At 40.7% G+C, this 12,096-nt stretch overlaps 2 protein-coding genes across 2 annotated transcripts; both read right to left on the bottom strand.

Moving 5' to 3' along the window:
• Window positions 1-5,248: 5,248 nt before the first annotated feature.
• On the bottom strand, window positions 5,249-6,397 carry LOC139734463 (solute carrier family 35 member G1-like). Its single transcript, XM_071645247.1, has one exon. It carries the CDS (start codon window positions 6,395-6,397, stop codon window positions 5,249-5,251), a length of 1,149 nt encoding a protein of 382 aa, XP_071501348.1.
• A 3,047-nt stretch (window positions 6,398-9,444) lies between these two features.
• On the bottom strand, window positions 9,445-10,593 carry LOC139734462 (solute carrier family 35 member G1-like). The gene has a single exon (XM_071645246.1). The coding sequence runs from the start codon at window positions 10,591-10,593 to the stop codon at window positions 9,445-9,447; it is 1,149 nt and encodes a 382-aa protein (XP_071501347.1).
• Window positions 10,594-12,096: the final 1,503 nt, after the last annotated feature.

Here is a 12,096-nt window from a genome sequence, read left to right as displayed (position 1 = left end):
TTTCGGGAATTATTAATTATGGGGGGGGGGGGGTGGCAAAATTATAATATGCTTGCCCCTCCAATATTTTTATGGGAGCAACTTTTTTTTTCTGTCAAAAAAAAAAGGGAAGAAAATCTTCTCGTCTCTGGAATTATGGAGGGGGGGGGGGTGGGCAAAATGATATGTTTGCCCCTCCATTTTTTTTTTTTTAATGAGGCTAAGGCTCACACTTGGGCTGGCAATATGGATTGGTCCGAAGTAACGTACATAGACCCTACATACTTGTAAGTAGCACACGTACACGTATGCAAACGTGTACGTGCTCCGTACCGTACGGATGTACAGTCAGACAGTACGGTCGATAAATAGTAAACACTGTATAGAATACTACATGTAGTAGATATTATGTATAAAATTAGTGCTGCCGGAACCAGGGGTGCGAATTGTTTTTGCCCACGACTTTTTTTTTTTTTTTTTTTTTTTTTGTCCCTGGTGCACAAAAAAAGAAGAAGAAAAGAATAATTATTTAGCGTCCGGCGTTGAGGTCGCTCGCAGACTGAAGTAGTTTTTTTTTTTGTTTTTTTGTTTTGTTTTTTTTTTTTTAAGGATCTGAAGGGGGGTGCGTTCGCACCCAACGCATCCCCTCCCCCCTGGTGACGCCCATGCACTCCAATTTCAAATACATAAAAATAAAGGAGAATAAAGCCCATTCATACATGTGGATTGAGTGAATGCAAAAGTATCAGTAGAAAACATCAGCGAGGTTTATGGAAAATCGGACAATCCAGTGAGAAGTCGTGACTTCTGAAAGTTTAGACGCAACCATTAACTTCAAGATTCTTAAATGTTTGCGAAATATTGCACCGGTTTATCTTCAACAGTTGATAATTGAATACCTACCCTCCCGGAACTTGCGGTCAAACAACAAATCACTTTTAATACCTCCTCCTGTCAATACACAATCTTATGGTTTTAGAGCTTTTCAGTCAGCATCGCCTCAACTCTGGAACAGTTTACCTGAATGCTTGAAACAAACAGACTCAGTAGACAAATTTAAATCCATGTTAAAACCGTATTTGCTTATTGAGTAGTATTATGACTGTGACTCATGTCTTACACCGTCTCTAAAACTGTACCTTCTTCTTCTTCTTCTTACTCTCTTTTCTTTCCTCTTCTTCCCTTTCTATTTTTTTCTTTTTTTCCCGTAGCGCTTTGAGACATTTCATGTGACAACGCGCTGTATAAATGTTGTGAATTATCATTATTATTATTATTATTATTATTATTATTATCAGCATTATTATTATTATTATTATTATTATTATTATCATTATCATTATTACTATTATTATTATTATTATTATTACAAATGTATTGTTATTATTATCAACCATCGCTGGATTAAAAGACTACTGCACTACAGTTCGTGACGTCACTAATGAAAAAATGATTCAACGCACTCCCGTTATAACGAACACAGTTAAAACGAAATTCTAGTTGCAAGGAAATTAAAATTCAGGTCCAAAAACCATCAATCTTAATCTTGAAGCACTATTCCTGTTCGATTTAACGAAATTTCACCATAACTAAGGGAAACTGCCGATCCCGGGGACTTCGTTACAACGTTGTCACAGAAAATAAGAGGAAATTAGCAAAGCCGGTGATGTACCTCTCATGCACCCACGGGCATGTCCGAAAAAAGAAGACTTATTCTGTTTCATGGCGATGAATTGTAAAGTAGGGCCGAGTCACAGGGGCGTATCCAGGAGGGGGGGGGGGGTGTTTCATCAATTTAGTCAGCGCTGACAAGTTGTCAGTTTCTGACAACATCAGTAAAATCCTTGGTTTAGATTGGCTGAGAAGCTTTGGTCACTGACTGTTACTATGGTAATTGTCAGAGACTGACAACCTGTTAGTGCTGACAACTTTCATGAAAATTAACGGTCCCCAGGAATTTCGTAAAGGGGGGGGGGGGGCGCAAACTATATTTCTGGTACTACTTCTGGGTTTCATCTCATTTTTATCATAACAAATGAAGAGGGAGCGCGCGCCCTGTGCGCCCCCATGGATCCGCCACTGCATACTAGTCGGACATGCACTCTCCGCTAAAACTCATCATTGCTTGTACATTGCAGCCCTGCAATAATTTACAGGGGAGGAAACAATTGTAGTACAGCCCATATCCACTTTTATTGAATTTAAAAAGAAATTGAGTGAAAATCGAATCATTGCACATGGAAATACATTTAATTAAGAATGAATCAAATCTCAAGTTTTCATATACCTTTGATATGGACAAATATATAGCCTACATGTAGTCAACATTTTACTTCATTGTCAGTGTTTCATAACGTCTCCGTTTGGACATTTTTCTTTCAAAAGTTTTTCTCGGGTGTTTTGAGAGGTTTAAATAGAGATGAAGTCACCACAGTACGTTCACATTTTGTTTGAACTTCACTGTTTACCTTCCATTACAGACACATTAAGAAGGATGAACGTACGGTATCGACTCATACACTGAGTTAACAGTATCAAGTCAAATATCATAACAAATAAATAATTTGGCGGCCGTCTAGACGCCATATACATGTAGTCATGTTTCACGAGTCCGTTCAAAGTACATGTTGTATACCCATCCATTGAGTTCGTGCCTAACTGAGAGGAGAAATTCTACGACCGTGTTTGACATATTATCCTTCTTTGTTGTGGGAGGATGGAAAGTACTGGAAGGTGATTTTGTACACTATAACCTATAGGTGAACTAAGTTTCTTTTTTTTTTCTTTACAAGTTAAAGAAAAATAAGTCTTCACAATAGAACGACTCTGGTACCCATGCAGAACGATCTGAGTTCGGGCTATACAGTAAAGAAATTCGGGCGTAACTCTTACTATTGTTAAGTATTTAGTATAAAGTATACAGCCGTTTTTAAAAGCCATTGCTTATTCACTGAATGCTCATTCAGCACAGGAAAACTGCTCACTTTATCGGAGGGGGGGGGGGGGTATATTCAGGATCGCGGTAGAAGGGGAAAGGCGAATTAAAGAGAGCCGCCATTGATCAGGTCATGGCTGTTGGTGCTTTTGAAAGCCTTCTGTAGCCTATTTTGACTTCTTTTGCTAATGTTGAATTGTTAAATATATAGATAAACTTCTGCGCTTGAAAACCATCCATCTTAATTATTGTGTGAATAATCTTTCCGTAAGGAACAATTATCAGCAGATTCTGCGTACAAATATGTCAAAAGGATAGAAACTGGCAAGTCTAGCTGTGTTTGTGTGCCAGCGGTATACGTGTTGAGAGCTTTCTGTAGTACTTCCCCAGAGAAAATGGACCGCACAAAATACAATATTTCAAGCATGCGTTAACTTTATAGGATGACTGCTTCATGGTTTACTTATCATTCGAGATCCTTTTAGCTGTTACATTAAACACGGATGACATGGTTATGGGGAATTCTCAGCTATACGAAATGTTCTCTTGGTGTGGAGGAAATTAAATTATTTGGTGATAATTTTGAAAACGTCTTTGTCCTCGTTGCACTCAGCACAAAGAGCATACAATTCTGAGAGGAATTCAAAGTTTATTTGATGAAAATCGGTTTTGAAATGACTTAGGGTGCGTTTATCAACTCGTTTTCTCGGCAGAAACAGGTTTTCCTGAAAACGGCTTTCAGGGAATTTTTACGAGATGATAAACGCAAAGCTGTTTTGAAAGCCTTTTCGGAAAGCCTTTTAGAAAGCCGCAAATTTGTGCTTTCCGAAACAGGTTTCCTAAACAGGTTTCCAGAAACCTGTTTCTGCACGGAAGCCTCTTGAAGCGAGATAAACGCAAAGCTGTTTTGAAACGGTTTTGTACTGCAGTTACGAACCATGTACGCCTTGATCTCCTCGGGTCGAATTGCGCTATCCACAGCTGTGCAGTGACTGGCCAGTTATCGTGTTCGCGAAGAGTTGATAAACGCAACTATTTTGGAAACGGCTTTCGAAAGCCGTTTAAACAGGGGAAAGATGATAAACGCAGCTTTAGATATCAGGGGCGTCACAAGCTTTTTTTTTTTTCACGGGGAGGGGATTCGTTTGTATTTCTGGTTCCACTTCCGGGTTTCATCAGTAACAAGAAAAAACAAAACAAAACAAAAGCAAAAACAAAAATCAAACAAACAAGGGGGGCTTCAACGGAACTTTCTGATTCCACTTCCGGGTTTCTTCAGCTGGCAAGCCAAAAAGGAAAAGAAAAAGAAAAAGGACTCTCTTGATAAGTAAAGCTTTTTTATTAGGGTCTGAAGGGGAGCGTTCGCACCAACGCGCACCTCCCCCCCCCCCCCCCCACCGTGACCCCCATGTCTATCAAACCACGAACAAAGACGAAGTAAAACAAAGTGATCTTAATAAAAGGTAGGTCTCACCTTTATAGAAACTCTTCGTTTTTGGATGTCTCAGTCATTTCAAAACCAATTTTACCCAAATTTACTTTGAATTCCTCATAGAATTGCACGTTTTTTCATATTTCATAGTAATATGTTCCCCATTATCTCACAAAGAGTTGGAAAGCTGAAGCCTCATCTCAAACAAAACTATACTATTCCTTTTAATGATCGAAATCAAGATTGTTGACGAAACTTGATTTATGAAAAAAAAAAATCATGTTTTGTTGTTGCTGGTGGTTTTTTTCCTCTAACGGCATATTGCGAAAGATTTCATCCTTGTAATTACGCAGAACATACTCTATACTTCTACCGACACAAAACATAATATCGCAATAAGATGGAATTGTTGAGAATGACATAGATATATTGCGCTTGCTGCAATAATTCTTATGGATATCACTTTTCTCGTCGAAACATCACGAAAGTCAACCATTCGCGACGAAATATCGTTTATTGGTCTACCATTTGCAAACTTTGAAATAGTTCTACAAACAGTATAAGGCCACAAACATGTTTTGTCAATGGATGTAAACAAGCACATTTGGGAGGATCCGAACCTCAAACCTACATTGAGACTCCACGCAGAACATTTTTCTCTTTACCACAGGCCATTTCGCACGATATGAAAAGTGCAAACAACCAGTAAAGAAACAACAAAGTTTAGTTATTGCAACTATACAAACGGATGAAATTTATCGTGGCAACAGATTTAATTGTACCCTGTAGCCGCAAGACTTCCTATTTGCTGATCCTGTTATACATTATTCATACTAGTAGTTGCTTATGGGATCCGTGTTTGCATGTGGTCACTCGGTGGTTTTGAGACTTTCATTTTCTTATCATGATTTTTTCCCGTCGGATCTCAGTTTCAAACACGATGCTGTGACATTCCCAACGGCGCTGCCCACTATCAGACAAGCCCCGAATATTGCGAAGCCGTTGGGAGCCTCGCGCAGTATCACGACGTCCAGAATGAAGGCGAAAAAGACAGAGCTAGCCCGAATAATGTTGAATGATCCTGCACTCTCTACCTCCAGGGCGAGAGTCGTGGCATGAACTCCCAGACAGCCCAAGATCCCGATCAGCACAACGAGCACGCGATCCCTTCCGCATCGTGGGACGCTCCAGTCCGCGAGTGCCGTCGTCGTGGCGAAGCTCACTATAGAGGCAATGCAGGCGAAGATGAAGACGATGAGCTGCGCATGAACTTTCATGTTCGAGATCGGTTTCTGACTGACGAACGCAATCGCGATGAGCGCGGCCACGGAGAGGGCCATCACGGCTCCCAACCACGTGTCCGAGGTCCCCTGGTCGCCGGCGGCGCCAAAGACTGCAGGTGGCTGCATGACAAAGATGATACCAGCCACGGTACCGAATGCGCAAATCACCTTGACAACGGAGCAACTCTCTTTGACGCACACGCGCTCGAAGGCGATAGTGAATAGAGGTGAAGTGAGGATCAGCGAATTGGCAGTGGATAGCTCAAGCAGCTGAAAAGCCTTGAAGTAGCACAGGAATCCAAAGGCTCCAGACAGTCCCCGTATCATCAGAAATGCCCAAGCTTTCCTTGGGATGTTTGAAAGCGACAATTTGTTCCAGATCAATACTGGTGCCGACGAGGCAGCTAACATGACGCTAAAATAAGCGTTCAACGCGTTGGAAGAAACCCTGCCCGTCAGCTGCTTGGTCATCAACTGAAGAATCAGGTAGAAAAATACAGCTGCGAAGGCTAAAAAAATTCCTCTATATTGATAAAGGATGTTTCCCCTGACCCAATGATGCGATGTTATTTTCTGCGAAGAAGTGATGGGTTTCTCATGATCGACGCTGAAAGTGAAAAGTTGTGTTCGTTCGCCTACAGAACTAAACTCGCCCTGTTTCCCTGTTCTCCTATGTTGTTCAACTCCAACATGGCCAGAGAGTGGCGTACGGAAGTCGTCGGGTTCTGCTCCTCCTCCCGCTGCTGTTTTCTTCTCAAGCTCCGACATGCTGGGGATCGAGGTAAAAAGAATTGAGACTACCAGTGACGAGTAGAGATAATCACCTGGCTAACATGAAAGCAACACACAAAAGACATTTTTTTAAATAGTATAAGTTTCACAGACATCAAAACGACATTACTTACATACAACAGGCACTTGATCAAAATTGACACTTCTGATAAATGCACAAAACACGAGAATGCGGCATATAATATTACGTAGCAATTGTATGCAGTATGCAGGTCGGTATAGTACAGGTATGCGAGGATATCATACAATCCCTAAACGATTGGGATGGAACCATGGCGTATAGTGTGTCCATGGACCCTACAATGGTGTGTCAAAATCCTTTAAATGAGGGAATATAAAAGTGACTCAAAATAGTTTTCGGTCTGGTTGTTTCTTGTGTGTGTGTGTGTGTGTGTCTGTGTCTGTGTGTGTCTGTGTGTGTGTGTGTGCGTATGTGTGTGTGTGTATTCGTGTGTGTCTCTGGGTGCGCACTGCCTTCAACCAGGGAGGCGCTTCAACCATGCATGAACTGATGGCGCTTTTGCAATAGACCATTTTCTGTATTATAATGGATGTTTCTTTTCCTCCAGCCTACTGTAGCGAAGTATATTCACCTGCTCCCTCCCAGTAAGTTCCATAAACAGGAATTCGCTTAGTCGTTACCAGGTAGGACAAGCTTTGCGATTGTTATGGGCAACTTTCGTGAACAAAGCATGAATAAAATGTAAATATAATTGTTACAGAAGAGGTCTATTTCTAACCATTTTGGTCAGAACAACCCTTTATGACACTCTTTCTCAATAAGGGAGTTCACGGTTGTGATTTGCGCATGTGCAGAACAAAGGTCAAATGAGAATGTCTGTGTATTTGCCACTGACTTTAAAACGTAAAGAAGTCTCAAGCAACTAAGAGAATCTGAATTATGTCAGTACAATGTACGTGTTTCAGACTGAATTAGAACGTACAGGTGTAAGTCATTCATCAACATTGTTTAGCATATAATCTCTCCATGCACTTTCTCAACATTGATTTAATACAAGATGACATGCTTCAAGAAGGAATTCTTGATCACAACACATGTCCATGTTATTTCAAATTCTGTGGTGCAGGGGTCAAATGAGACAATTGTCATGCACTAACCATGAACTCCCTTATATTTTAATGAAAGCGCGCGTTGCTGCCTGGTTCCTTTTGTGCGGTATTTAGACTTGTCAATATCTTCTGCTGAGGAGCCTCGCAGCAAATTAAAAGCTGATCCATAATCTTTAAACCATCCATTCATCTATATCTATCTATTTATGTATGTATGTATGTATGTATGTATGTATGTATGTATCTATCTATCTATCTATCTATCTATATTTTGTACAGTTTGTCAGGGGTGTTGAGGTATGATGTTATTGCGCGGATGCACACCCCATGTTCCGATGTGTAATAGAGCGCCGTTCCCGACTCTATAGTAAAACCAGCATGGATCACATGACTGCATGTTCCCGTCAAATACAGGAGTTTACTGTGTTTATGTTTGTACTGAGCGGTCGACAACATAACAGGTGCATGACATCCCAATGGGCAATGTTAGATTCTATGCACGATAAATTTACATATAACCAGTTAGCTTTTCAACTTGAAAACAAAATCCATCCATATATACAAAATGATATTAATAGATTACACCCCCAATCTAATGATAATGATAATGATAATAATGATAATGATGATAGTGGTTATATACTTGTATAGTGCACAGGTCCACCTTTCGGTGCTCATGGCGCTTCAAAAAATGAAAAGATACATATGTATTTAATGATATATATACATGTATATATATATATATATATATATATATATATATATATCCAGGTAGCTTTTCAACTTGAAAACAAAATCCATCCATATATACAAAATGATATTAATAGATTACACCCCCAATCTAATGATAATGAAATGTGTGAAGAAATAAACCGTTGGTGAATACAGTATGAACTTTGTTGCAGCTTTGTTACTTATATATATATATATATATATATATATATATATATACATGTTCAAACATAACAACAAATGAGAAAATGGCATACAACAAACAAACACATACCAGATAAAGAATACAATTACTGTTCTGAACATAATAGATTGCGATCATACTCCTGCAGTGTGAGAGGAACAGATACATTTTAAGTTTTTATCTTAATATTTCTATAGAGGACAGTTGCCTTAACTGAATAGCTAACTTATTCTACAGTTTTGTCCCATAACGGAGAAAGCACGATCACCCCATCCATGTTTTACTCTGGGTGTTTGGAGTAACAATGCATCTGATGATGGACGTAGACTTCGTGTCGAAACTTTTGTGAGCAATTAAAGCACGCATGAAATCTTAATATACATTGCAGAATATGTCTATTCCGGAATTTCATTTATTTGGTGCTCTTTCTTGCATAATTATGACCAATCAAAAATGCAAATACTCCCTCGCGTCTTATTGACTTAGAACGGAGGTCTTTCTTTGACCCGACCTGCATCACCGCCACCTGGTTATGTTCATCTTGATGAGTATATACATTCAGATGTTTGGGCAATGACGATTGTGTAATCGTGCATCATCACTGACAAAAGAACAGTTTCCCTCATTTCGTTGTTTTGTTTTGTTTTTGTTTGTTTTTTTCGCTGATGTGCCTTTTCAGACTTAACTGCCTTTGGAAAATCGACAATGATGGGGAGCAGCAAACCTCAAATCATGACAAATTTCGTGTCACAAAATTAGCAATTACTGATGTGGACGCTTGTGATGAGATGTGATGAGCGCTATAGCAGTCAGAGTTCTTTTGAAATAAATATTTGGAATAATGCATGTCTTCACGAAGTTCAGTCATTGCAAATATCCAAACGACTGACTATAGATTTATCTTGGCAGGAGGTTTAGTTGTACCCTGTAGCTTCAAGACGTCCTTTTCGCTTTACTAATCCTGTTAAGTTTTTCACAGTTGCTTTACACCCGTGTTTGCACCATCACTTTACGATTTTGAAACTTTCGTTTTCTGTCATGAGTTTTTCGCGTCGGATCTCATTTTCAAACACGATGCCATGACATTCCCAACGGCGCTGCCCACTATCAGACAAGCCCCGAATATTGCGAAGCCGTTGGGAGCCTCGTGCAGTATCACGACGTCCAGAATGAAGGCGAAAAAGACAGAGCTAGCCCGAATTATGTTGAATGATCCTGCACTCTCTACCTCCAGGGCGAGAGTCGTGGCATGAACTCCCAGACAGCCCAAGATCCCGATCAGCAAAACGAGCACGCGATCCCTTCCGCATCGTGGGACGGTCCAGTCCGCGAGTGTCGTCGTCGTGGCGAAGCTCACTATAGAGGCAATGCAGGCGAAGATGAAGACGATGAGCTGCGCATGAACTTTCATGTTCGAGATCGGTTTCTGGCTGACGAACGCAATCGCGTTGAGCGCGGCCACGGAGAGGGCCATCACGGCTCCCAACCACGTGTCCGAGGTCCCCTGGTCGCCGGCGGCGCCAAAGATTGCAGGTGGCTGCATGACAAAGACGATACCAGCCACGGTACCGAATGCGCAAATCACCTTGGCAATGGAGCAACTCTCTTTGACGCACACGCGCTCGAAGGCAATAGTGAATAGAGGTGAAGTGAGGATCAACGAATTGGCAGTGGATAGCTCAAGCAGTTGAAAAGCCTTGAAGTAGCACAGGAATCCAAAGGCTCCAGACAGTCCCCGTATCATCAGAAATGCCCAAGCTTTCCTTCGGATGTTTGAAAGCGACAATTTGTTCCAGATCAATATTGGTGCCGACGAGGCAGCTAACATGACGCTAAAATAAGCGTTCAATGCGTTGGAAGAAACCCTGCCAGCCAGCTGCTTGGTCATCAACTGAAGAATCAGGTAGAAAAATACAGCTGCAAAGGCTAAAAATATCCCTCTATATGGATAAAGGATGTTTCCCCTGACCCAATGATGCGATGTTATTTTCTGCGAAGAAGTGATGGGTTTCTCATGATCGACGCTGAAAGTGAAAAGTTGTGTTCGTTCGCCTACAGAACTAAACTCGCCCTGTTTCCCTGTTCTCCTATGTTGTTCAACTCCAACATGGTCGGACAGTGGCGTACGGAAGTCGTCGGGTTCTGCTCCTCCTCCCGCTAATGTGTTCTTCTCAAGCTCCGACATGCTGGGGAGGTAGAAAGAATTGAGACAACCAGTGACGAGAAGAGATAATCACCTGGCTAAACATGAAAGCAACGCATAAAAGACATTCTTAAAATAGTATAAGTTTCACAGACATCAAAACGATATTACTTACATACAACAGGCTCTCGATCAAAAATGACACTTCTGATATCAAATGCACAAAACACGAGAATGTGGCATACGTAGCAGTTGTATGCAGAATGCAGGTGTAACATAAATAGTATAAAGGTATGCGAGGATATCATACACTCCCTAATACGTAAAATTTAATGTGTGCCTGTGAATGGGATGGAACCGTGGCGTATGGTTTGTGTAGTGTGTCAAGATCCTCCCTGAGGGAATACAAAAATGACTCAAAATAATTTTCGGTCTGGTTGTTTCTGGTTGTGTGTGTGTGTGTGTGTGTGTGTGTGTGTGTGTGTGTGTATGTGTGTGTGTTTTAATGCGTGAGTGTGCTTGTGTGCCTGCGAGTGCGCATTGCCTTCAACCAGCGAGGCTCTTCAACCATGCATGAACTGGCGCTTTTCCAAAAAAGAAAAAAAAAATCGTAACATGCACGAAACACCTCTCATAAACACGATAAAAAATAGAAAAATAAGAATTGTACATGAACCGTCACCCCTGATTTCAGATGTAAATAAGCAGAGAATGAATATATAATATATAATATCATGGAACTTTCCACGTGTTGGACTTCGAATGTTGTAATTATAAGAACGAGTCTCAAATACGCCATGGATGCAACAAGAATGTGTTTTTTTTTTTATTACAAAATTTTCAGCCTGCCTCAGGCCTTCGTCAGTGTAGAGTACAGTACATACTGAGACAATGATAAGTAAAGTTATATCATTAAAAAGATATCAGGGGCGTCACCAGCTTATTTCAAGGGGGGGGGGGGGTGCGTTATATTTCTGGTTCCACTTCCGAGTTTCATCAGCCAGCAAGCAACAACAAAGAATAATCAAATAAATAAATGGAGGGACCTTTAGCGCAACTTTCTGACTCCACTTCCGGGTTTCTTCAGCTGAGAAGCAAATAAAAAAAAAAAGAAACAAAAAAAAAGGGTTCTCTTGATCAGTAAAACTCTTTTAGGGTCTGAAGGGGGCTGCGTTCGCACCACACCAACGCACCCTCCACCTCCCTCCCCCCCCCCCCCCCGCGACGCCCATGGATATCAAACTATGCACGAACAACGACGAAGTAAAACGAACTGATCCTAATGAAAGGTGGGTCCCACCTTTACAGAAACTCTTCGGTTTTGGAAGACTCGGTCATTTCAAAAACCAATTTTACTTAACTTTACTTTAAATTCCTCATAGAATTGTACGCTCTTTCATATTTCATAATATAGGTTCCTCATCAGTATCTCACAAATAGTTGGAAACCTGAAGCCCCATCTCAACCAAAAGCATACCATCCCTTTTAATGATCAAAATCAAGATTGTTGGCGAAACTTGATTTATGAAAAAAAATCCATATTTT

This window comes from Diadema antillarum, unplaced genomic scaffold (assembly GCF_040938485.1).
Source record: "Diadema antillarum isolate AM-2024a unplaced genomic scaffold, OU_Dant_1.0 seq00000526_RagTag, whole genome shotgun sequence".
Classification (NCBI taxonomy): Eukaryota; Metazoa; Echinodermata; class Echinoidea; order Diadematoida; family Diadematidae; genus Diadema; species Diadema antillarum.
Note: the sequence above shows the minus strand (reverse complement) of the source record. Positions and strands in the feature narration are given on the sequence as shown.